Source organism: Vulpes lagopus, chromosome 6, assembly GCF_018345385.1.
Source record: "Vulpes lagopus strain Blue_001 chromosome 6, ASM1834538v1, whole genome shotgun sequence".
NCBI lineage: Eukaryota > Metazoa > Chordata > Mammalia > Carnivora > Canidae > Vulpes > Vulpes lagopus.
The window spans coordinates 40,542,303-40,565,211 of NC_054829.1; the positions used below are offsets into that span (position 1 = coordinate 40,542,303).

The 22,909-nt window shown below is 36.8% G+C and overlaps 1 protein-coding gene across 1 annotated transcript; it reads right to left on the reverse strand.

The window, feature by feature from the left end:
• Window positions 1-1,880: 1,880 nt before the first annotated feature.
• On the reverse strand, window positions 1,881-22,272 carry NAA30 (N-alpha-acetyltransferase 30, NatC catalytic subunit). Its single transcript, XM_041759266.1, has 5 exons — window positions 22,112-22,272; window positions 21,072-21,855; window positions 16,221-16,344; window positions 14,352-14,407; window positions 1,881-5,348 (listed from the first exon to the last, which is right to left on the reverse strand). The coding sequence occupies exons 2-5, from the start codon at window positions 21,852-21,854 to the stop codon at window positions 5,211-5,213; spliced, it is 1,101 nt and encodes a 366-aa protein (XP_041615200.1). The 5' UTR covers window position 21,855; window positions 22,112-22,272; the 3' UTR covers window positions 1,881-5,210.
• Window positions 22,273-22,909: the final 637 nt, after the last annotated feature.

A 22,909-nucleotide genomic window follows, 5' to 3' on the forward strand; every position in this document is an offset into this window, starting at 1 on the left:
TACAGATTCTCAGGAAATTGAGGTATTAGAAAACTGAGATATATTTATACAGCAGAGGTAGTAATGAAAATCCATAACTAAAAATGAGCTTATTTCTTAGCATTATTAAAATCTTACATTATAACCCCTCCATTGTTCACATTTTTTTAAAGTAGAATAGATTTTGGCACTTGGGTGGTCTTTGTTATCCCTAGGTCTTTTCATACAACAATTAAACACTGATCACTATCAAACAAACATAGGCTCTGAGCTCTTTCCCCAGCAGTGTGAAGGAGCTGTACCAAGCCTGGTGCTCCCTTTGGCCAGGTATTTTCTACCCCGCTCTTGCCCTTTTAATGAATTACATAAACTACATGACCAGCTAGAATCAAAGGTGACACATCGCATAGCCAGAGAACCCAGCAAAATCTTGTTCACAGAAGCAAAAACACTTGCCTTCACCTCAGCATGAGTGATCTTCCAGAATTAAAGTATAAATATGATATACTTCCATGTTCCAATTTGACCACTGGTAAAATGAGAAATGACCAATCTTATTTAGAGGTAAAATGACTCCAAATTCATTTACAATGAGAAATTATTAGGTTTAACTATGTAAAATATTTTAACACTAAAAAAGAGAGGACAGTCTCATCAGAAACTAATTTTTGGCCCTCGAATCTGCATCTCTTGCAACCCAAAAAAATTCCAAATAAAAACTGAAAGGGCTGCTTTTCTCAGAAGGGTTGTATCACAATGGAGGGTGGTATCAAATACTGTATGGATGAAACAGACGGTCAATGTAAACAGTGCTATACTCTTGCTCAGAGATCATTCTTAATCATGATGCTTCCATTTTACATTTCAATAAATTAGTAGTCTTAAAAATCTTATTTAAAAAATGCTTTCCTTAGTGATTACTGCTTAAATAGGATCTAAAGCTATGCTGTCCAATACAGTAGCCACTAACCACATGTGACTACTTAAATTTCAATTAAAATTAAAAATTCAGTTCTTCAATCATACTAACTACTATTCAAGGAATCACTAGCTACATGTGCTTAGTAACTAGCATATTGGAAGGCATAAAGAACATTTTTATTATTGTAAAAAGTGCTATTGGACAGCACTGATCTGAAGAAAGTGCAGTGTGCTATATATGCTCATGAGATTTTCCACTCTTAATTGTTTAAAAGTATTATATCTCTGGGCTACAGATTAATAGTGATCTCTGCTCTTAAGCGTCAAAGGATGGTATCAACTTTCTGATCATTATTTAGACAATTTACGAGGTATTCAGGAGTTCTACATAAGATTCAAGTAAAACACAAACTCATTTTCCCTAACTATAAAAGAATGAAGTGAGTGCTGTATGGATGATGAAAATTTAGCATTCATATTTAAAACTTCCCTTTCTTCCACTAATATCCACAAATCTTCAAATATAAAAGCAAACATTACTACCATTTAAAGCTTCTCACAAGAATGAAGCAAATAGCCTAGATATTGCTCTATTTTACTTTGGTGTCTTAGCAAGGGGAGAAAAAAACATTAAGTACAAACAAAAAAAGTAGTAACTTAGAAATAAATTGCTATGGGACAAGGACAAAAAAACAAGCTTTGGTTTTATCCATGCAAAAATGCTCTCATTTGTATTGATAGCTGATACTGAGTTGACTTTGATTACTTTTAGGAAAATCAAATTCATGTGGTCATTTTCAAATTTACTTTGTCAGAACACAAAGTAGATAATTATATATCACTTCTTCCCAGTAATTCTTGGATGGGAGGCAGGAAGTGGGGAAATGAATGGATTGCTTGGTCTTCTTTCTTAGTAGGTAAAAACAGAACAACTCAATCATAAAATGCACACAGCTCTATCTAAAAGAAAAATGCAAACACAACTTAACCAACTTTATTTGACTGCATCTTATTTAGACAGCTTGCACATTTCAAATCCCATTAAATCTCTCTGTCCAAAAGGATATGGGACAATAGAAGAAAATTATGCAGCAATATCCAGTCATCAAACAGCAGTCCAATATTTTGAGATACACGTGATATTTTATAGATACTCAACTCATATCTGACGTCAATATAATTTATGGTTATGTTTTTACAAACCTGAAAGCCCTGTAACATTATAGCACTCATTTTAGTGATGTCATGGTGCACTGAAAAGTAACTCTGATGCACTACCAATTTGCTTTTATCTATGCTCCTGGAAAGTGATGAACTTCATGATTTTCAAACACCATAATAAATATACACATCCAGTCTTATACATGTCAGCCAATACCATAACACAGGGCAAGTAAAATTAAAACATGTGACAAACAAACTCCTTTACATAGATTTGTCAAGCAAGTAGGGAGGGTAATTTGGGGAAGAGGCAGAAAATATTAAAACCAATTTTTTAATAGTAAGTTTTTCTTTCTTTCTTTCTTTTTTTTTTTTTTTTTTTTTTTGTTGGCTTCAACTTCAAAAACTACTGTTTGGTTTCTGATCTGTGGACTTCTCTAGAGTAGTTTCATCCTAATGTAAGGGAAATTACAATTAGCCCACACATCAAAAATGATAGCATACCCGTTAGCTTCTTCACTACTAACATATATATAGCTTCATGGTAGCATGTATAAAAATGTTCAGCAGTATCAACTGCCAAACCAGTGTCAGTGGATAGTACAGTCAGTCTTAAAGAGGCAGCACCCCATTAAAAGAAAGTTGCACCAATTTTGCTCAGTTTTAGCCAAGTGAACTCACTCTGTCATTTTTAAATGGGATGGTTTTAATATTATATAAGAAAAATGAAAGCCTGATATCAAAAAGTAAATTAATGTATGATGCTACTTCAATTGGAATGGACACTTAGTTTTGCTGCTGGGTTATCATGCTAGATATTAAAATTTTAGTCTACTTAACTAAACAATTTTTGCATAACCAATTAAAAACATAAGGGAGACATGTATATTCAACATACACCAACTGAATAATACAGCAGCCATCTGACATTTTAGTCACTGGTTAAGGTCATGTTTACAAACACCCAGTCAGTTCAGCAAAACCTAGTCAATTCTGGGGTAAAAGATCAATAGAGATGGTTTCATTGACAACCTGCTAAAAACATAATGTTGGAAGTAAAAATCTAGCATATATCTGCTTTACAACTGTCCCCATTAGTGAGTCAAGCAAATGTATGTTCATCAACAATCATTACTCATGAATCAGCAAGTCAAATATAAAATGGTGAGATAAAATTTGATAACTGTTTTGGTTCAGTTCCTTCCATATTAAAAATAACAGAAGCATCACTAGGATTGGCATTCCTCTAAATGCTGGAGCCCAAATGACATTTGAGCAAAGACATACTCAAAATCGTCAGCTGGAAAGTTGAGTATTGTGTGATCATCACATTTTTAATGTATTTAGTACTCTGCCCATTAAACTATCAAGAGCAATATAAAATGGAAAAGAAAAATTTGTCTTTAAAAATTAGGAACAATGAATGATTTCACCAGCAGGAGGATTTTATTTTCACCAAATCTGTATATCATTATTTTAAAAGTACTTAATACCATGTTCACTTTTAAGACACTACACTGAGCAAGGAGCAGCTTTCCTTTAAAAAAAAAAAAAAAAAAAAAAAAAAAAAGGCAACAAACTTTCCTGAAAGGGGGCTTTTACCAACTGTTAATGGAGGTAGGGTTTTTAAAAATACAGTAATTATAGCCATAAAATAAAATTCAAACCAAATCCTAGAGCAGAAGTAGAGCATATCCAAATTAAAGAAAGAATAACATAGATTCCTAAAAAATTACACTTTTCACAGAGCATTAATTTTTTTTTTTTTTTTATGGGTAGTTAGGTTTTCCAGTTAAATTACCCATCACAGGTTTCCTGACTCAATTGAAAGCAATTACCTTTAAAATCTGTTACATTGCACAGACTGGCCAAAATACAATGTAACTGAACATGGTGATAACTATTAAGAAAACCCATAGAACTCATTCCAAAAATTTTTTACAATTTTCCCTTTTGTTTTTCTGAGAAATAAACAAAAGCTTCCTCAAGAATTTGCTCAAATAAGTGAAAAGAAAATAAAATCAGTTTAAAATGGATACAATGCACCTTGAAATTTATTTCCAAGACCAAGAACCAAAAGTGAAGCATTTTAAGAAATAGAAGCAATGTGAAATCCATATCAAGTGGGAAAAAAGTTCCAATTACTTTGTAAAAGCTGTTCTTCACAGCTTAGCAATAATTTTGATTAAATAAAATCATACCAATTTACATTAATTTTCTATTCTTTTCCAAAAACTCCCTCACTCTCAAAAAAAAAAGTGCATCCAAAACCCCAGCAATTCCCGGCTCCATCAACTTTTCTCATCCCTTTTGAGTCATTTCTCAAAGATTTTCCAAGTAGATTCAACTTCTTACTGTAAGGAAAGAAGGGACTTTACAGTAAACCACTCTGTCACTCACCTGGAAAAAAGTATCCAAATTATAAAAATCTGAAATAATTTATTATCAAATTTAGAATTTAAATAAAAACAAAAGTTTGCTTGCAAAGGCCTTAAAAGAAAAGGAAAAGATAGCATGCATTCAAAAACTAGAGATGAAGACAAATATACTTATCTACACAGGCACTGGCAGACGCAATTTAATTGTTATCTTTACTCATTGTAAGACACACCCAACCCTACATAACATTTTTTTTTCATTCACTAATCACTGAGGTACCAATATTCAAGAATGGAAAATTTAATATTGAAAAAATAAAACCTAAAATTGAAGCTTTTCCCCCACCCCCTTCAGAAAACTATGGCAGGTTTCATGTGAAATGTTAGTATACTTAGAGATTTTTACAATCTACATTGGCTTTTTTTAAGGAACAAAAATCATGTTCCACTTACTGGTTCTGTGACAAAATGATCACTGTGTAAATGACATTGTCATCAGACTTTGCAAATGAACAAACAAATCTTGGCTATCAACTGGCACATCTTGCTGGTACCAAAAGAACTCTTTAAGTTTAAAACAATCTCTTTTAATTCAGAACAAATGCGCCATGCCAAAGTGCAACAAATATTGTGCGACACTCAATGAGACACTGACAGATAAGAGCTGCATGGAAATTACTAAATCCACCTGCAAAGCAATTCTGTACAAATTGCAATGCATGCAAAGGTCGATTCTGCATGGTTGGAAAGTTGTTCCTCGATGTCAGTTTCTCAACGCAGCCACAATTTAAGTCGCAGTGCATCAACTCCATTTAAATAGTATCTGAACAGCCTCTTATCTCGAACAAAACCAAGGTTTTCATAAAGTTTCAAAGCAGACTTATTCGTTATTTCTGTTTCCAAAACAACCTTCAAAAAAATGAGAAAACTAAGTTACCATTTTATATTTTTGAAATTAACTTTATAATTCATAATTTGACAAATCACATATAAACATTTCAAATATTTAAGAAAAACATACATCTGTTTTAAAACTGATGGTAAAATAAGTGTTAATGATATACAGAAAGAACCCAGAAAAATGGGTCACTGAAATTTTAACAGTAATTTTCTCTTGGGGCAAGGGGAGGTAGAAATGTGAACATTTTCTGTTCAAAGACGAAGTATTTCCTTGTGGAGAAAAATAGTGTGACAAAAATATGAAGAAGAAAAAAATCAACAATAAAAACCTTGAAGAAAACTGACCAGTACTTGAAATTATTCAAATCAACCACCAGCTCCTATATTTTCATTAATTTGTCACCATTTATCCTGGCAACAACTGTCATATTGTCTAGAATCTCCACCAGAATCTGTAAATTATATCCCTTGGGCCAAACGTGGCTAGTGACTGTTTCTGTAAATTTTTTTTTAAAGATTTTATTTATTTATTCATAGAGACACGAGAGAGAGGCAGAGACACAGGCAGAGCGAGAAACAGGCTCCATGCAGGGAGCCTGACACGGGACTCGATCCCAGGTCTCCAGGATCAGACCCGGGCTGCAGGCGGCGCTAAACCGCTGCGCCACCGGGGCTGCCCTTCTGTAAAGTTTTATTGGAACACAACAAGCTCATTTGTTTACATGCTGTCTAGGACTGCTTCCTCAATACAATGGGCAGAGTGGAACAGCTGCACCAGAGATCTACAGTCTGCAAAGTCTAAAATATTAACTTCTCTGCACTTTGCTGATTCTAGGCAAAAGGTACCCAAACATTAGTTAAACTGGAGGGTTTGCTAAAACGGAATGCTGAGACCCTCCTCCAGAGTTTCTGAGTAGATTTAGGGTGGAGCTCAAGAATCTGTATTTTTAAAAAATTGCCAGTTGATGCTAATGTTGCTAGTTGGGAGACTACAGTCTCAGAACAACTGACTATACTATATGGACATCAACACTTAACAAAAGAGCACATCAAGTATTTACTTCTGAGTCTTCTTTAATATTACCAAACCAATGGCCTTGACAATAAAGAAGTGATACTTTTTGATACAGCACTATTTTTTTTTTTAATTGTTTTTGCCCTCCTTTACCTAAACATCCTCTATCCCATCCTCTCACCTTTTAGATACACAGCCCTATTTGCCTACCTATTGATTCTCAACCAACCTCATGGAGAATTATCAACACAGTGAGCCATAGTTACTGTTGGGATGTCATAACCCTCAGTGTGTTTGAAGTGGGACAAAAAGAGCAAAATATAATTAAACAAAGCCCTAAGTGAAGCCTATGAGTCTCTGTTCTATCTCAAGCTATCAAAACATTTGACAAGAATTCAAACAGATGTAAATAATAGGGAAAAGAATATAACTCAATTCATCATATCCAAAACTGAAATCATGATCAACTAACTCCTCTTCCACAATTTGATCTCCATCCTACCAATACCTCAAATCTGAAACCTAGGAGTCACTATTAAACTTTTCTAGCCCCCACCATCACATACATCCAAGCACTGAGTATTTCAATTCTCTTAAATCTCTCAAATCAACCCTTTTCTTACTATCCCTAATAATACCATTCGAGCCCAAGCTGCCATCAACTTTCACTGTAATTTTAACATCTTCCTAACTCAAAGGTCTCCCATTCAACATTTAATGACTGTGTCATCTCTCCCAGCTGATGAGCTTGTCAACAAGGGCAGGGATCATGTATACCTCCTTCACAGCCATTTCCTACCTAACACACTGCTTACCACAAAGAAGACTCTTAAATATTTGTAAATTATATATATCCTCACATAAACATTAAACAAGCAAAAGTATTACCAAACTTAAATGACCAAAATACTGAAAGAAAAGGCATCTTAAAGCAACTGCCTATACAATTAACTCATAAAAGCAAATCACATGCTAAATTTGCACTTTTAAAAGATCTAAAAACAAGTAATGAACAATTCAGGATCAAGAGAAAATGTTCCTAAGAAGGAATATTTAAATGTACAACAAATAAATTGGTTTAAGAATAAAAGCCAATAATTTTTCTCTGCTCTTAAAAAATGGAATTTATTTTTTTATTTATTTATTTTTTTATTTATTTATGATAGTCACAGAGAGAGAGAGAGAGAGAGGCAGAGACACAGGCAGAGGGAGAAGCAGGCTCCATGCACCGGGAGCCCGATGTGGGATTCGATCCCGGGTCTCCAGGATCACGCCCTGGGCCAAAGGCAGGCACCAAACCGCTGCGCCACCCAGGGATCCCTGGAATTTATTTTTTAGTGATGTATGCCATTTTCTAGTATGGGACACACAGTCTGATCAATATAGGTTTTCAATTTTGAACCATTCTCTTGGGTAACTCCTAGAAATGTTTTAGGCCATCACCTAATTACTGCTAAAATGTTGTATCAAAACAAAACAATAAAGGTATAACAACTCAAAACTTGGAACCTGATTTCACAGAAAAAGGAGTGAAAGTTTTATTTATTTATTTTTTTGAAAGTTTTCTTTAAAGTTAATATTCAAGTTTTAGTAAATGCTTTGTAAAGTATTTTTACATATATTATGTCATTTTACATGCAATTGTCATTATGTTATGTTCATCATAACCCTATGAAATAGATATGATTTTCTCCAATTTACAAAAGAAGCTCAAGGCCACCAGTAGTGCTAATCTGAACTAGAACTTAACAGTATCCACTCTTCAGTGCTTCCCCCTGATTGTTTCCCAGAGTAAGACAACGCAGCAAATGAGAGATCTAACCTACTTAAGACACAATGAAGAGGATCCAAGTCCATGTTTGTTAATATTTGGCAACTGAAAATATTCAAGACACATCTGAGGCTAATCATTGTTACATAAATACACACATAAGGTGTGGTAAAGAGTTGAATTCATGTTCGCGGTCATCCTAACAAATTAGTGAAATACAGCCCAATTATACAGAAATGGAATTATACAAAGGGCTAAACTTAGTTAAAATGAAAAGATGCTCTCGGTACACTCACATTCTCTAAATAAAGAGATCATTTGACAAAATAGAAAATATCAGGAAAAAAGTAACTACCTTTTATCACTCAAATTCTTATAAATACATTACAAGAGAGTCTGAGTTTATGATGAAAACTCAATATAAAACTATTCTTTTAGTCCACATCTTGGGGGTATTACATAGGAAACCAAAGGAAAATAAGGCTATTTTAGTCCCAAAGAAATTTGGCAAAGTTGAATTCTAGTTAACAGAAAAAGGATTACTGTGAAGTTCCATGGATTCTCTTAGCAACAAACCATTGTCAGGATAAGCCAAACTATTACAGTTTAGAAAGACTTTTAAAATTTTAGGCTGAAACTGCTGGAGGGAAGGGAAGCTGTTCATTGCTAGAACCTAAGAACTTATTGTCTGGCACCTCACAGACCTTCCATTGATAGCTCTTCATAACATTCCTTTAAGATCAGAATTACCATCATATCGCATAGACAAAGAGACTTGCCTATAATCACACAACTCTAAGTGACAGAAGATGGATCTAGAACCTAGGCTTCGCAGAACCAGTTCTTTAATTAGGACAAACTACTCAACCAAAAATCCTTATAGCTTAAATATCTCCACTTTACTCTGTTCTTTACCCGGCAGCAGCCTCTGTCTCAGCCAAAATGTTTCCAGTGACACTAAAAATGTTCAACATAACTATTAAACTTTATAAAAGGCTTAAAAGTCATCTTTACACATTATCAAAAAATCATAAAAATACACAAGGTACATTTGTACATATCAAAATATCATCTGTATTTTAATATGTAACAGATTTATTATTGGTTATAATAAATTAGGCTGTTGGTCAGAATGTAAATCAGTACAGCCATCATGGAAAAAATTTTGGAGGTTCCTCAAAAAATTAATAGGGGCACCTGGGTGGCTCAGTGGTTAAATATCTGCCTTTGGCTCAGGTTGTGATCCTGGGGTCCTGGGATCAAGTCCCACTTCAGGCTCCCCATGGGGAGTCTGCTTCTCCCTCTGCCTATGTCTTTGCCCCTCTCTCTCTCTTATGAATAAATAAATAAAATCTTTATGATCCAGCAATCCCACTTCTTGGTGTATATCCAAAGGAACTGAAATCAGGACCTCAAATATGATACTTGCACTCCTGTGTTTATTACGGCACTATCACAATAGCCAAAATATGGAACCACCTAAACATTCAATGTCCAACAAATGAATGGATAAAGAAAAGTGGCACACATATACAATGAAATATTTTTTAGTCTGAAAAAAAAGAAATCCTATCATTGTGACAACATGGATGAACTTGGAGGACATTACTCTAAGTGAAACATATCAGACATAGACAAATACTGCATGATCTCATTTATATGTAGAAACTAAAATAATCAAACTCATAAAAGCAGACAGCAGAATGGCAGGTGCCAGGGGTTGAGGGGAAGGGGAAATGGGAAGATGCTGGTCAACTAAAAATGCTTAAAGATTATATATAGCACACTAACATTTAATTAAGAAATGTAGTGTATTCTCAACATAGAGGAGTTAATTCTGAGTGTTAACATCATGGCAATCATACCTTAATCTAAAAAGACATTTGTTTTTTGTTTTTAAATTTTTATTTATTTATTCATGAAAGACACAGCAAGAGAGAGAGGCAGAGACATAGGCTGAGGGAGAAGCAGGCTCCCTGATCCTTGGGGCGGGGGCGGGGGGGGGGGTGTCACACCCTGGGCCAGAGGCAGATGCTCAACCGCTGAGCCACCCAGGCGTCCCTCTAAAAAGACATCTGAAATTTAAATTTCCAGAAATAAAGACTTCAGTGGCATCTATAGCTCAAAAAGTAAAGCACTGTTCATCATGCTGACTAATCACCTGCCCCATTCTAATTTATTTAGGTAAAAAGCTCATAAAAAGTAAATGGTCACTATATGAGTTCATTATTTTACATATACAAATCCTACTTTAAAAACAGCATTCTAGAAAACTCATTCATGATATTTGTATATATTTTTCTTACTATTTTCCCTAATGTAATACACAAACTCAAGATGCTTGTCTAGTAGCCACTACACGTTTGGCAGCCAAAGCATGTGGGAGTGTAACCAAATTCAGGCCAGGTCAGCAATATAGGTAATGCATTTCCCCTTCATGAAGAGACAAATCCAACTGTTTCTTTTTTTGAAGCTTTAACTTTATAGACAGCTCCAAATATACAGAAAAAGACAAAGATCTTTTAGTTATTCTATTTTAACATGTCTAATTCTGACAAAAAGTTAGGAAAGTCATAGTAAGGCAAAATGAAAATAACTATCAGATCGGGAGAGTATTTCATTATTATTCCAACAAAAACATGATCTACATTTCATGTGGATCTGTGATTACTAACTTTGGTTTAATACACTGTGAATTTATCTTAAAAATGACAAGAATGACCAAGAACAATATTAACACAACTCAAGGTCACAAATAAATTGACTGGATGTGCATGTTAAGGCTTCACAGAGATTTCCAAATGAAACTTTTTATAGGTGCATAGAATTAAAAATTTCTATAAGAATAAAAAAATAGCAGTATAAGCTAAGTGGTGGAAAATGTAATTTAAATCCCTTCTCTAACGTCTTTCTGAGAATTTGCCAAAATTCCTTAATACTTTAAGAGAAAGGAAGGCTGGCCGAACTTAATAAAAGTAAAATCACATGTTGGTTACTTTATAATTGGTTACTATATTCTTAGAAAATTAAAGCTTCAGTTTTTCTCAGAACAGTGAGAGATTATATATGTCTTACTATGTACAAAGTAAGTAAGATGACTACTCTTCTAAGAAAGCTCACAGAAAACTCAGAGAGGAAGACAAATTAACAATTAATTATACAAGTCAAAATTCACAAATGCATAAAAAAAAGAGGTACAGATAAGATGCTGGAAGCACAGAACTAATCAGTCAACAAATATTTAAGAACCATTGTACTCTATCACAAATGCTACACTTAGTACTAAGAATACAGCAGTAAATAAGAAAAAGAATCTGTTTTCTTTAGTGACTAAAACAGAGCCTCTGAACAGTGAAGCAGCCAAGAAAACCACAGAAACGACACAAAAACCAGAAGAATTAAGGAAAACTTTAAATAGAAACTTACTGATATTTGTATTGGGTCTTAAAGACAGAGTAGTTTAATAGGTAAAGGAGGAAAAAGCAGCTAATAAGGTCTAGCAAATACATCAGAGAGAAAGTAGTTACACTGGGCTGAGGGGAAAGAAACCAAACCAAATGGAATGAAATGGTAAAAGGAAATGGAACCAACAAAGACAAATTATCAAAAATTAGAAGGGAAAAGGGCATAGAATTGTGGCTTACATAGTTTAAAACTCAATGAAAGGAAGAGGGAGGCCCTTATAAAGAATAAACAAAAGTTCTATCCCTTCATACAGCAAAACTTCTATCTCAACAATGTGGGACACAGACAATTTTTCTTAAACACAGAAGAGTTCTCTAATCCAGAGGGAAAGCTAGTCAAACTGTAAAAAAATCATAGAAAAGAAGTAAATTCATGGAACTATCCCCATTTCAGACTAAGATTAGGTGAAACTCTTTGGTTGAAAAGAAAAATAAATCAGAATTAGATTTTTAGGCCCACAATGAAAAGAGTATTTCTACCATAAAATGTAACACTAATTTAGAGATCTAACTTTGAGACTCAAGTCAATATAACTCAAACGTCCATATCATTCCCGAGAATTTTCAAAGGAAAACCAATACTATTTAAAGATTTGTTCAGTTAAGATAAAGCACATACCTTGTCTCACAGGTAGTGGCTAGGATCACTCACAAAAGGTATAACACCATAAGGAACATAATACTCCCTGTTCATAACATCCCTGCTCACTGGGAACCACTCCAATCAGCAGCAGTAGAGGATCAAAACACAGCCTCATTAACCCAAAGATTTCCTCAAACTGGTCAGCAATTTTTAGGAACCTCAACTTCTCCTGATGAACTAACCCAGTGTGGCTGTGGTCCAAACAGAGACTTAGACTCATCAGACATAGACTCAATTTCAGTCCTCTTCAGCAAATTTTAGTTACCAGCTACTTAAATGACCAGGGTCACTGCATCTTTTATTTTTTTATATTATATTAAAAGTTGTGAACAATATTAGATCCTTCACTCTATGTGAATTACCTTATTTGAAATAACACTGAATAGCCTACAATACCAGGATGACCTCCTCTGTGCTGCCCAACATATCTGCAGGCCTTCTCATACGACCACTATTTAGTGTGCTCTGTCAGAATACAAACTAATGTGAACGAGGAGCATGACAACATTCTACGGTAAATCCCTGTATTCTGACATGTAAACATGTTCACAAGATATTAAGCTTAAAAAGCAATTACTGCAGAAGAATAATTATGGCCTCATTTATGTAAAGAAAAAGCATTACACAGGTTAGACGTGTGCTTAGAAATGAGAGGATACATATTTGAAGATGAACAACAGCTATAAGCAGAAAGAAGAATGAGGAGCTGCAGTGTGAGGATGGCGAACAGACTCTGTACCCCCAAATCACACATACACATCATGCTTAATGACGGTGTATAAATTTCGTGCAGAAAAAAAACCTACCTTAAAAAAAAGTAATCAAAACAGGTTACAGCCTTTTGAAGAAAAAATTACCTAGTTTCAAGTCTTTTCAGAACTATCTAAGGCATAGTTGCCCTCCAATAATAAAGACAATTGTCACTTCTACTGTTCATAAAATTGTTAGCAGAACTTTATTCGAGTCACCACTGCTTTATTAAAACCATTTATACTTCTCTAGTTTACACTTATTTCCTTCCATATCATATGACAGTAAATCTTAACATTCCCAATCATCACCATTAGTTATGGAGCATTCATCATGCATACAGCACAGCGCTATAGGATACAAATTATAGCTGTGGTAGGCTGTACAAACCAGCTAAAGAGAAAAGATGCTCTTAGGTTAATATGCAGACAGGTCTACATTTAAAAAGTGGTTGTCGGGACACCTGGGTGGCTCAGTGGTTGAGCAACTGCCTTCAGCTCAGGGCATGATCCTGGAGTCCCGGGATTGAGTCCTGCGTCGGGCTCCCTGCATGGAGCCTGCTTCTCCCTCTGCCTGTGTCTCTGCCTCTCTCTCTCTCTCTCTCTCTCTCTCTGTGTCTCTCATGAATAAATAAAATCTTAAAAATAAAATAAAAATAAAAAATGGTTGTCTTTTTTTTTCCCTCAGCCTTCTCATTATTTAACACTGAGAGATTTTTTTCAAACATGCAATGTCTTTCACATGAGCTAACAGACAGTTGGTCCACAGTTTTTTTGTTTTTTTTTTTGGTCCACAGTTTTAAAAAATGTTATTTAGAGAGAACTAAGGCCCATATGTAAGGAAGTTGCAGTAAGATTTATAATAAGAGCTACCTTAAATGACTTAACTGATAACAAATCTTCTGAATACCAATTCCTCTAAATATCAATTATTTATTTACTGAAGATGTCTAAGATTTCACCTCATTTTGATAAAAAACAAAATTTAGCTATTATCATTTTAAGATGTGTTTTTATTTTTTTTTAAAGATTTTATTTATTTATTCATGACAGACACACAGAGAGAGAGGCAGAGACAGAGGCAGAGGGAGAAGCAGGCTCCAGCAGGGAGCTTGATATGGGACTGGATCCCCAGTCTCCAGGATCACATCCTGGGCTGAAGGTGGCGTTAAACCGCCGGGCCACTGGGGCTGCCCAAAATTCATTGTTTTTAAAAGGAATAGAATTTTCACCACAAGCTATAATTATATAATAATAGTTTGCAATGAAATTTACAGTGTAATTTATTATGGGGTATTTATTTTAAAAAACCAAAAACTTGGTAAAATACAGCACAGGGTAAAAGATTTTAAACATTTAGAGAGACTTACCTCATCACAGTCTCCTTCAACCATGGCATATATAGCTTTCTTAACCAAGTTAGTACCTAGAATATAGATCTGAGTATTAATGAAGGAAAATTTAGTTTCTTAAAGATACCTAAATTATAATCATAATAAGCACAAAAATAACAAATGCTGGTTCTACCTTGAATGCAGATACACAGACTATCTAAGTGAGAAAAAATATAAACTGAGAGGCCAACAAAACCTACATATAGCAAATATAACTTTCCTTTTAAAAGACCTCTCTCTTATGTATCCCTTTTTCTTAGGTGTAATTACTTGCTCCAAGCAAGAGTTTGTGATATTCTGTTTGAAGATAAGAGAAAAGAGGAAAAAGAAAAAGGCAAGATATGGTATGGCCAGAGCAACCCAGGAAATCCTTGAACTAGCGAGAAGTTACTACAAGACCCTTGAGCTAATTTTGCCAAAGATCATACTAGAAACTGCTGTGACCCAGAGTGGGCCCAAGACACTGGGTTGGTTCCTACAAACCTTATAATGAGCCTGGGCATACTGAAGTCCAGCATTCCCAAATGATGCCAGTGGTGTCTATGTAAATGTCTAGCAAAATGTATCCTTAGGGTCAGATATACTTGGTACATTAAAGGGAAAACAACTGCCAAATCTAATTTTAAGAAATCCAAATTCTGTAACAAATCTCTTTATTTTTCCAACCATGCAAATGAGGAAGAACACATTACATGGGCCAAACAAAATGTCTGAGGGCCAGGATGCAGCCCTTAAGCCACCAGTTTCTGCCCTGTAACTAGCTAGACAATTGCCTACCATTTGCCATGAGCCCCATCAGCTCTTTGTAATATGTCAAAAACCCAAACTTGGCTTATATATAGCAAGGCCAATCCACTGTAAACCCTAGTAGTAAACTCTTAACACTAGTAAGAAAAGTTGGTTAAACCAAAGGTATTAAGAGAACCTATTCATAATGATTTCTCATAACACCATCTCAGATTGTGTGAAACAGTCTTAAATTGGACAATAACACTTGTATTTTAAAAAAAACTACAAGTGACAAAACTCCTAGTAATTAAATACTGGTACAGGCATTAAATCTTTCACGAATACTTACTTAGCTTCCCTAGATCCCAGAATTTGACATGTTCAGATAAGTGCTTGATCCCCTAGCCTAAAAAAAGAGCAGATAGGTCCTAGACACTAGGACAATGGTTCTTAAACAGGCTTGTATCAGTCACTTGGGGAAGCTTTAGTCCTACTTCTAATAGGACTAACAAGATTCTCAGGTGGAGGGACCTAAACATTTGTTTTTAAGCCACTCTGATGATTCTAATGACCATTATAAATCATAAGTATAAGATTGACTGAAAATACCAGGAAAAGTGGACCCAAGAAAGAAATGAATTTGGGAATAGTAAGACACAATTCTCCTTTATCCTGGTCCTCTCTGAATTGTAATATGTTAGATGACTATTACTAAATAACGGTAACAATTTCTCCATAATTTGACCTTGAGGTCCACTTAACCTAAGTATAGACAGCTCCTGAAAGGCTACGATCAAGTGCCTCAATAATGCTATTAAAAATTGCAGTACCTAGAGTAACACCAAGCATTTTGACTCTGATCAAAAAAAAAAGAAAAAAAAAAAACGTTTGGAGGTAAAAATTGATCACCTGTTACTTGCTAGAAAGATAATTTCTCAAACAAAACATTAACAATTCAATTTTAAGAACATTTTTAAAATATTTTGAAATAAAAACAATCTTCATTTTCTTCCCTTAGCTTTTCATTTCTATGTATTTACATTTAAATATTTTGCTTCAAAAAACAAAAATGAAAATAACTTATGCATTCTTGAAGTGACATAATATTTTCCTTACCAATGCCATTTCTCCTGTATTTGGAATCCACGGCTAACATGGCTATATAACCTCTGCGGAACATCTTTTTGTGCATATCCAACTTGCAAACGATGGCACCTACACACTCCTCCCCTACCATGGCCTTAAAAATAAACAAACAGTTATGAAGAATACATTGCCATCAGGTACTGCACAATTACCCAGGGAAACAGCAACCAACCACTGGTCACATTTTTGAGGAAGGAAGAGAAGAATTCCAGTAATAGAGCAATCACAGAAGTTTCAGAAATCTAAATCCCAGAACTCCTCCAAATGTTCATTTTAAAATCATTCAACGTTGTGCAGGGCATGAACTGCTTATACTTATTATCAGAGTATAGGAGGAAAAAAGCAAGATTTTCAAAATAAATATTCAAGTACTTTATAAGAGATATTTATAATGATTTGCAATAAAGGCCTACATGTTTAAGATTTGGGAAGGAGGAAGTACATGAAAGTTAATTTTTTTAAGAAAATGTCCATTCATTAAGCTATGATAAAGAATTGTGAAACTTGCTTATCAAAGTACTGTAAATTTAAACTTAGTTCTAATAAGGTTTTAGTGAAAGAGAGATAAAGACATGGTATTTTATGCTTGAAAAATAGTTAGATTTGACCAGGAAAAAAAATGTAAATGATTTTTAGAAAAAAAGATTGTTTTTAAGGTATTCCTTGGATCCTACCCAAGGGGTTTTTGTTAGTGAAGGACTATGAGGACTACATATACAATGGTCTCATTTTTAGGACATTTCTGACAGTATCATTATCACAAAGCTAAGAGATTATCTAGAACTTAAAATCAGAGCTTCATCTTAAAGCAAAAGCTCTAACATAAATTTACAGTTATTTTAATAAAAATGTTGTCTTTCTAGACTGTTAAAGATTATATGTTGAATAAATGCAATCATCCCCTATTTTAAGATTTCCAGTGTTACCATTAAAAATCTTTTTCAAAAGTTCCATCACCAATGAAAAGTTCTTGTAATACTCGTATTCTGGTAAATATCAATAGGGCAAAAGCTCCAATTGTTTAATAATGTGTCAGCTCGCTAGAAATACGTGTTTGCTGTAAAGAGCACTCATTAAAAAAATATGAAAACTTCAAATTATCTCTTAATAAAATTAAAATTTCAGAAGAAACTATTTCAACAACAAAAACCAGGAATTGGGTTAAAAAATTAAAAAGTCCAGCTTATACTTAATACTTAATTTTAACTTAATTTTGATGTGACATTTTTCAGTTCATCATTCTGTAAAATGATTAAAAAACCTTTTTTTAATTGTAGAGAAATCTTGTAGGCAAGATAATTCTAATCCATTTCTGAACTAGGTCAGAAAAATCTTTTTGAAGGGATATCAAATTCAACAATCCACACTAATTCATTTCTGTTTTATCATACAACCCAGAACTATTTTGGACCAGTAAACCTCTAAAATTGCTATTTCCATTTTCATTCACAATTAATCAATCGAGTTCTATCAAAATTCTTTTGAAAACTGAAATTTCTTTCTGAATTAAGACCTGAAATATGCACAAGAGATGGCTGGTTGAACAATTCTGCTTGTGTGCTATATACATGTTTAACCAAATACATTAAAAAACTTTTTGACCTGATCTCATAAATTAGAGAAAATGGAAACCAATAGATCTAGAATACAAAACTGTAGGACAGCTACACTTCAGTTAGAAAACCATCCAAGAAAGGTTTCTTCAAAAATCAGAATACACAATACAACTGGACAATACTTCCAAATTGGATAGGAATTTCAAACAAATCTTTGTCCTTTGACCTAGGCAGTGACAGGCAAACAAAGTATTATCAGTTCACAACTGGACTAGATTGACTTCTTCCTAACTAAGTATCTGTAGGAGCAAAAATCAAGTGGTATGCATCAGTAAAGCAGAAAAGCCCAGTATATAATATATTGTTACTAATAAGGTATTGGTAGTGAGGAAGACCTGTGCTCTTATCTTTTTCTGATAAATTGCTGATGGATATACACTTTTAAGACTCAATAAACAGCTTGTCAATTTCTCCAAATAAAAGCTCTGCACATATTTGGAACTCATACTATCAAATGTGTTCTTTTTTCAAGGATGGGAACTGAAAAATTCCTGGCAAGATTTAGACTTTACAAGGTCAAGTGCTTGCCAATCTATAAAACTTGAAAAATATAAGTTGCATGAAACAGAAATTCCCAAATTTCAGAATGCTATATATGGGAAAACAGAGGAAGCCAGAAAGTTAAAATAAACAGACAATATTACATCACTGGTAATAAGTTTAAGAAGTTCAAAAGGCACCAAGAGCTGAAAATACCATGAACTCAAAAGACGTAGAGAGAAATTAGTTAAGAGAATAATAATTGACAGTGTCTCCAATTTGTCTGGCACTCTACTTTCACATCTTCTACAATTATTAGGACGAATCATAAGAAACTGTTGTTTTTGTTAGATATGGTCAAGTATTGGCAATTTTCTTTCTTCATTTCGAACTCATACATTCTATTTGATCCATTTTAGGTTATATGGAAACCAGAACCATTTTGGAGGTTTTTAATCTCTTTAGAGTATTGATATTTGTAAGAAATGTCCCTTGATGAAGCATAACTTGGTAACACAATGATCTTCGCTGAACGGGTCAAGGGTATGTCATTTTTCAGGTTCTTTCCATGAGACGTCAAGTAAAATTCTAGCTTTACCTCTCTGCCACTAAATATCTGAAGCTTTTTTTTTTTTTTTAAGATTTTATTTTTAAGTAATTTTTACACCCAACTTAGGACTTGAACTCACAACTCACAACCTTGAGATCAAATGTTGCATATCCACCAATTGAGCCAGCCCTAAATATCAGAAGATTAAACATTTTAAGTCACTTTGGTCCTTAATCTTATTGCATTAAAAAAAAAAAAAGTGAAGTTGAGCTATACTGTATTTAAGATCCTTTATGGTTCTAAAATATGACTTCAAATTTGTTTTTAATTAGTTCTTACAGGAAATTCAAATTTTTAAATGCGAACCTAAAGGCCCCAATTCTAAATGGCCTCTGATTAACTACTGTTTTATGTTCAATACCTCCAGATACATACTTGCACTAGTAAATCTTAGATGTCAACCACCTGTACAGTATCTCACCTTCCAGAGATTCAGAATTTAATGTTAAACAACTCGCTATTAAAGAGCTAAAGTAAAATTAGCTGATAAATTGGAAAGAGCCTATGAAATATCAAAACTAAAATTTACTAAGTTTATCAGAGCCTAAAATGGCAGACAAGTTGAGAGGGGCCCAGGTAATATCAGAACCCAAAGCTGACTAAATATTATATATACAACTATTTTCTGTAATTAACAGAAATACATATAATATTTCAATTTAAGGTTTGGCTCAATTGTATGTATTTGTGGGTAAACTTACAGTTAAATCAACTGTAAATTTTTAGTAATTACACTGACTTTTACATGTATAATAATGCTATAAAATCACTTTCCCTGTGATCACATGCCTGTGTCAATGCATGTCTAAGTACGTCTATTTTGATACAATGGCTAGAGTCCTGGGAGGGCAGTTTTGTAGACTATAAGATAGTTCCCCACAATTTAAACAAACATACTAAATTGAAGTTTAGCAAAGTGACCACAGAAAATAACAGAACTACCATTCTTAAGTTGTATTTTCAGGTTACCACCAACATACAGAACCAAAAAGATTTCTAAAGCACTGTCAAAATGTCTTGCAGGGATTTGCTATGTGCAACTAAGTCAACACTAAAATAATAAAAGTAGTAGCTTCTCCCTTTACAGATCATAAAATATTTCTTAAAAGCACAGTGCCTTTCCTCAGTGAAATTCAATGGCAATAAAATGCCTGTGAGCACACAGATATAAAGCATATACCTTCAGTTAATATTTAAGTGATAGGTTTCATACAGACTAACATTGGTCAGTGTTATTGGGGAAAAAACAGTACTACCAGTACTATACAAATTAAAAGGAAAACAAAAACAAAACAAAATACCTATTTAGCTTGTTGCACAGCCAAATCTTTTTTGCTTACATATAAGTATAAAATTTTGTCAACTATGCTTTACACAAGCCAGTGTTACTACTAGTATTTAGGTATACCTAGACCAGTTTCTTAAAGAGAAAAATTAGATTAGTAATGATTTCACACTTGGTTCCCTACTTTCCACAAAAAGATATTTTGTTCAAGTTTCAGTCATCTTTCAGCCACCAAAAGGGTTAGTAGCACCATCTAGCACCAGAAAGCAGGCCGGCTACAACTGTTAATTATCCTGTTGAAGTAAAAGGAACCTATCTCCGTAATGACAGAAAATACTTGTAAGATTTAATTCTCCAATGTGGCCACAGCAAGTTTACTGACAATCATGTTCACCAAAACATGTTTATGCATACACTCTTCCCTGATTATGGCTGTAATTGAGAGATTAATAAAGCCTGTATCCGAACAGAACCAATGTTCAAATTAAATGATTGCAAAGTGCTTGGAGGAGGAGGGAGGATAATTAAAGACGGTTAAACATGATTATAAGCTAATATAAACAAGGATCCAAGACCCCCAAACGTGCATCATACAGGCTTGCTGCGTTTACAGGAGTATCAAGTTAAGCCAGATCAAGACGTCTTCCCTTCAAAACAAGTTTCATTAAATAACCAGCAGTGTGTACACGCACTTTACATCATGTACCGTACTATATGAAACGCAGAAGTATACACATCCATCCACTGCCACTCTCGGCCCTCACACTCCCTGCCCTGCACGGCCTGGATCTCTCTGCTGGGTTCACCCTCTTTGCATTCCATCCACTTACCAAGAAGCACAGCTGTGGCCAGTTGTGGATAAAATATCTATACGTATAAATGGAGTAGGGTTCAGACAGATCTTTGGTGATCAGTCTCATGATATCGGGCATTTGTAGCTCGGATTCATATCGGACATAACGTATCGTCCGATCCTCCCCAGGCTCAACCTCCCTGCCCGAGGGGCTTCTTAAACTGCAGCCGGTGGTCAGGGATGAAGACAGCAGCCGCACCTGCTGGTCTTCCTCCTCTTCCTCCTGCTCGGCGCCCTCCGCCAGTCCATTGCGGGCCGCCGCAGGATCGCTCGCCGCCACTGCCTCTGCCGGGCTGGGGAGCGCAGTTCTTCCATTATTGGGGAGGCAGTGAGGGGGGCTCTCGCCCGAGTGTACCCCAGCTCCTTTTGTTGCAGTCGCTCTGGGCCCCCCGTCGGGGGTGGCCGTGGTCGTGGCCGCCTCCGCCGCGCTCAGAACCTTGCTCTTGAGGGAGGCGGCCGCCCGGAGGTGCCGCAGTTCGGGGCTGATCAATCCGTTGAGCTGCTGCTGCTCCTGCGGCGGCTGAGGGCAGCGAAGGCACGGATGCCCCTTGGCCGCCGCCGTCGCCTCGCCGCCCGCCGGGCTCCTACCGCTGCCGCCGCCGCCGCCGCCGCCTTCGTGCTCCTCGTCGTCCTCCTCGTCCTCGCTGCAGCAGGCGAGGGCGGCCCCCGCCGGGAAGGGACAGCGGGGCTCGGCCGCCGCCGAGGCCGGAGGTGCTGGTGGTGGGAGGAGGCTGCTAGGCCCAGGCGGTACCTCCGCCATCCTAGAGGCGACACAGACCGAGAGGGGAGGCCATGAGACCCGGCGGACGAGCGCGCCGCAGCAGAGGGGGCGGCGGTGAAGGTGGGGGGGGAACAAAGGCAGAGACCGTCCCTTACGGAGCGGCCCCCCCGATTCCGCGGGCCCCCCCGCTCTTCAGCGCCGCCCAGCTGTTCAGCCGGCCACCGTCCCCGGCCGCCCGCACCCATCCGCTCGCCCTGTCACCCGCCGCCCCTCCCTGCCCGCGCCGCGCGGCTCACCCCGCACAGGTCCCCGCCGCCACTGCCGCCACTCCTCTTCCTCCTCAGCCGCCGCCGCCGCCGCCTCCTTCGCCGCCGCGGCCGCCTCCACCGCCGCCAAGGTTCACACTCAGCCGCCGTCGCCGTAAAGCGCCTCGGCTGTTACCCCGGGTAAAGTTTCCTAGGCCTGGCTTTACGACACTTCCCTGCCTGCCGGCTGCCGGGGCCAAGGGAAAGGGGCGTGGAGGGAGGTGACCTGTGGAGGGGCGGGGACGAAGGTGTCTCCTGCGGGCTCCGGGCGGGGGCCGCGTGCCGACGGGTGGGGCAGCGGGGCGGGGAAGCTGCAGAGGGCTTTGGAGTCTGCGGCTCCCCGGCCGCGCGTCCTCGGCTTTGGGACTCCGCCGCCGCCCGCTGAGCTCCTGACGCCCGGCCGGGGAGAGCAGGGGGCGGGACCGGAGCTCCCGGGTTGCAAGCGCGCCCGCCCCCGCGGAGCTGCCGCGAAGCCGGCCCGCGGGTGGCCTGCCGACCCGGCCGCGCAGGAGTCCCCTAAAGATGCTCTTCCTCCGCGCTACTGCGTTTCCCCCGACCCGGGGAGGAGGGTGGTTACCTGAGTCCCTTGAAAATGGAGCAAAACTAAATAGGGATAAATTGATTATATTAATTTATAAATTAAATAAATAAAGGAGGAAAGAGAGGACGTTAGGAGGTGTTGGAAACTGGTTTGTAAAAAAAAGAAAACTGGTTTGTTTGTAGTGTGAATTAAGTTTAACTCGTCTGCCCCTTTGAGACCACAGTCCCCCTTTCTCTCTCTTTACCCCC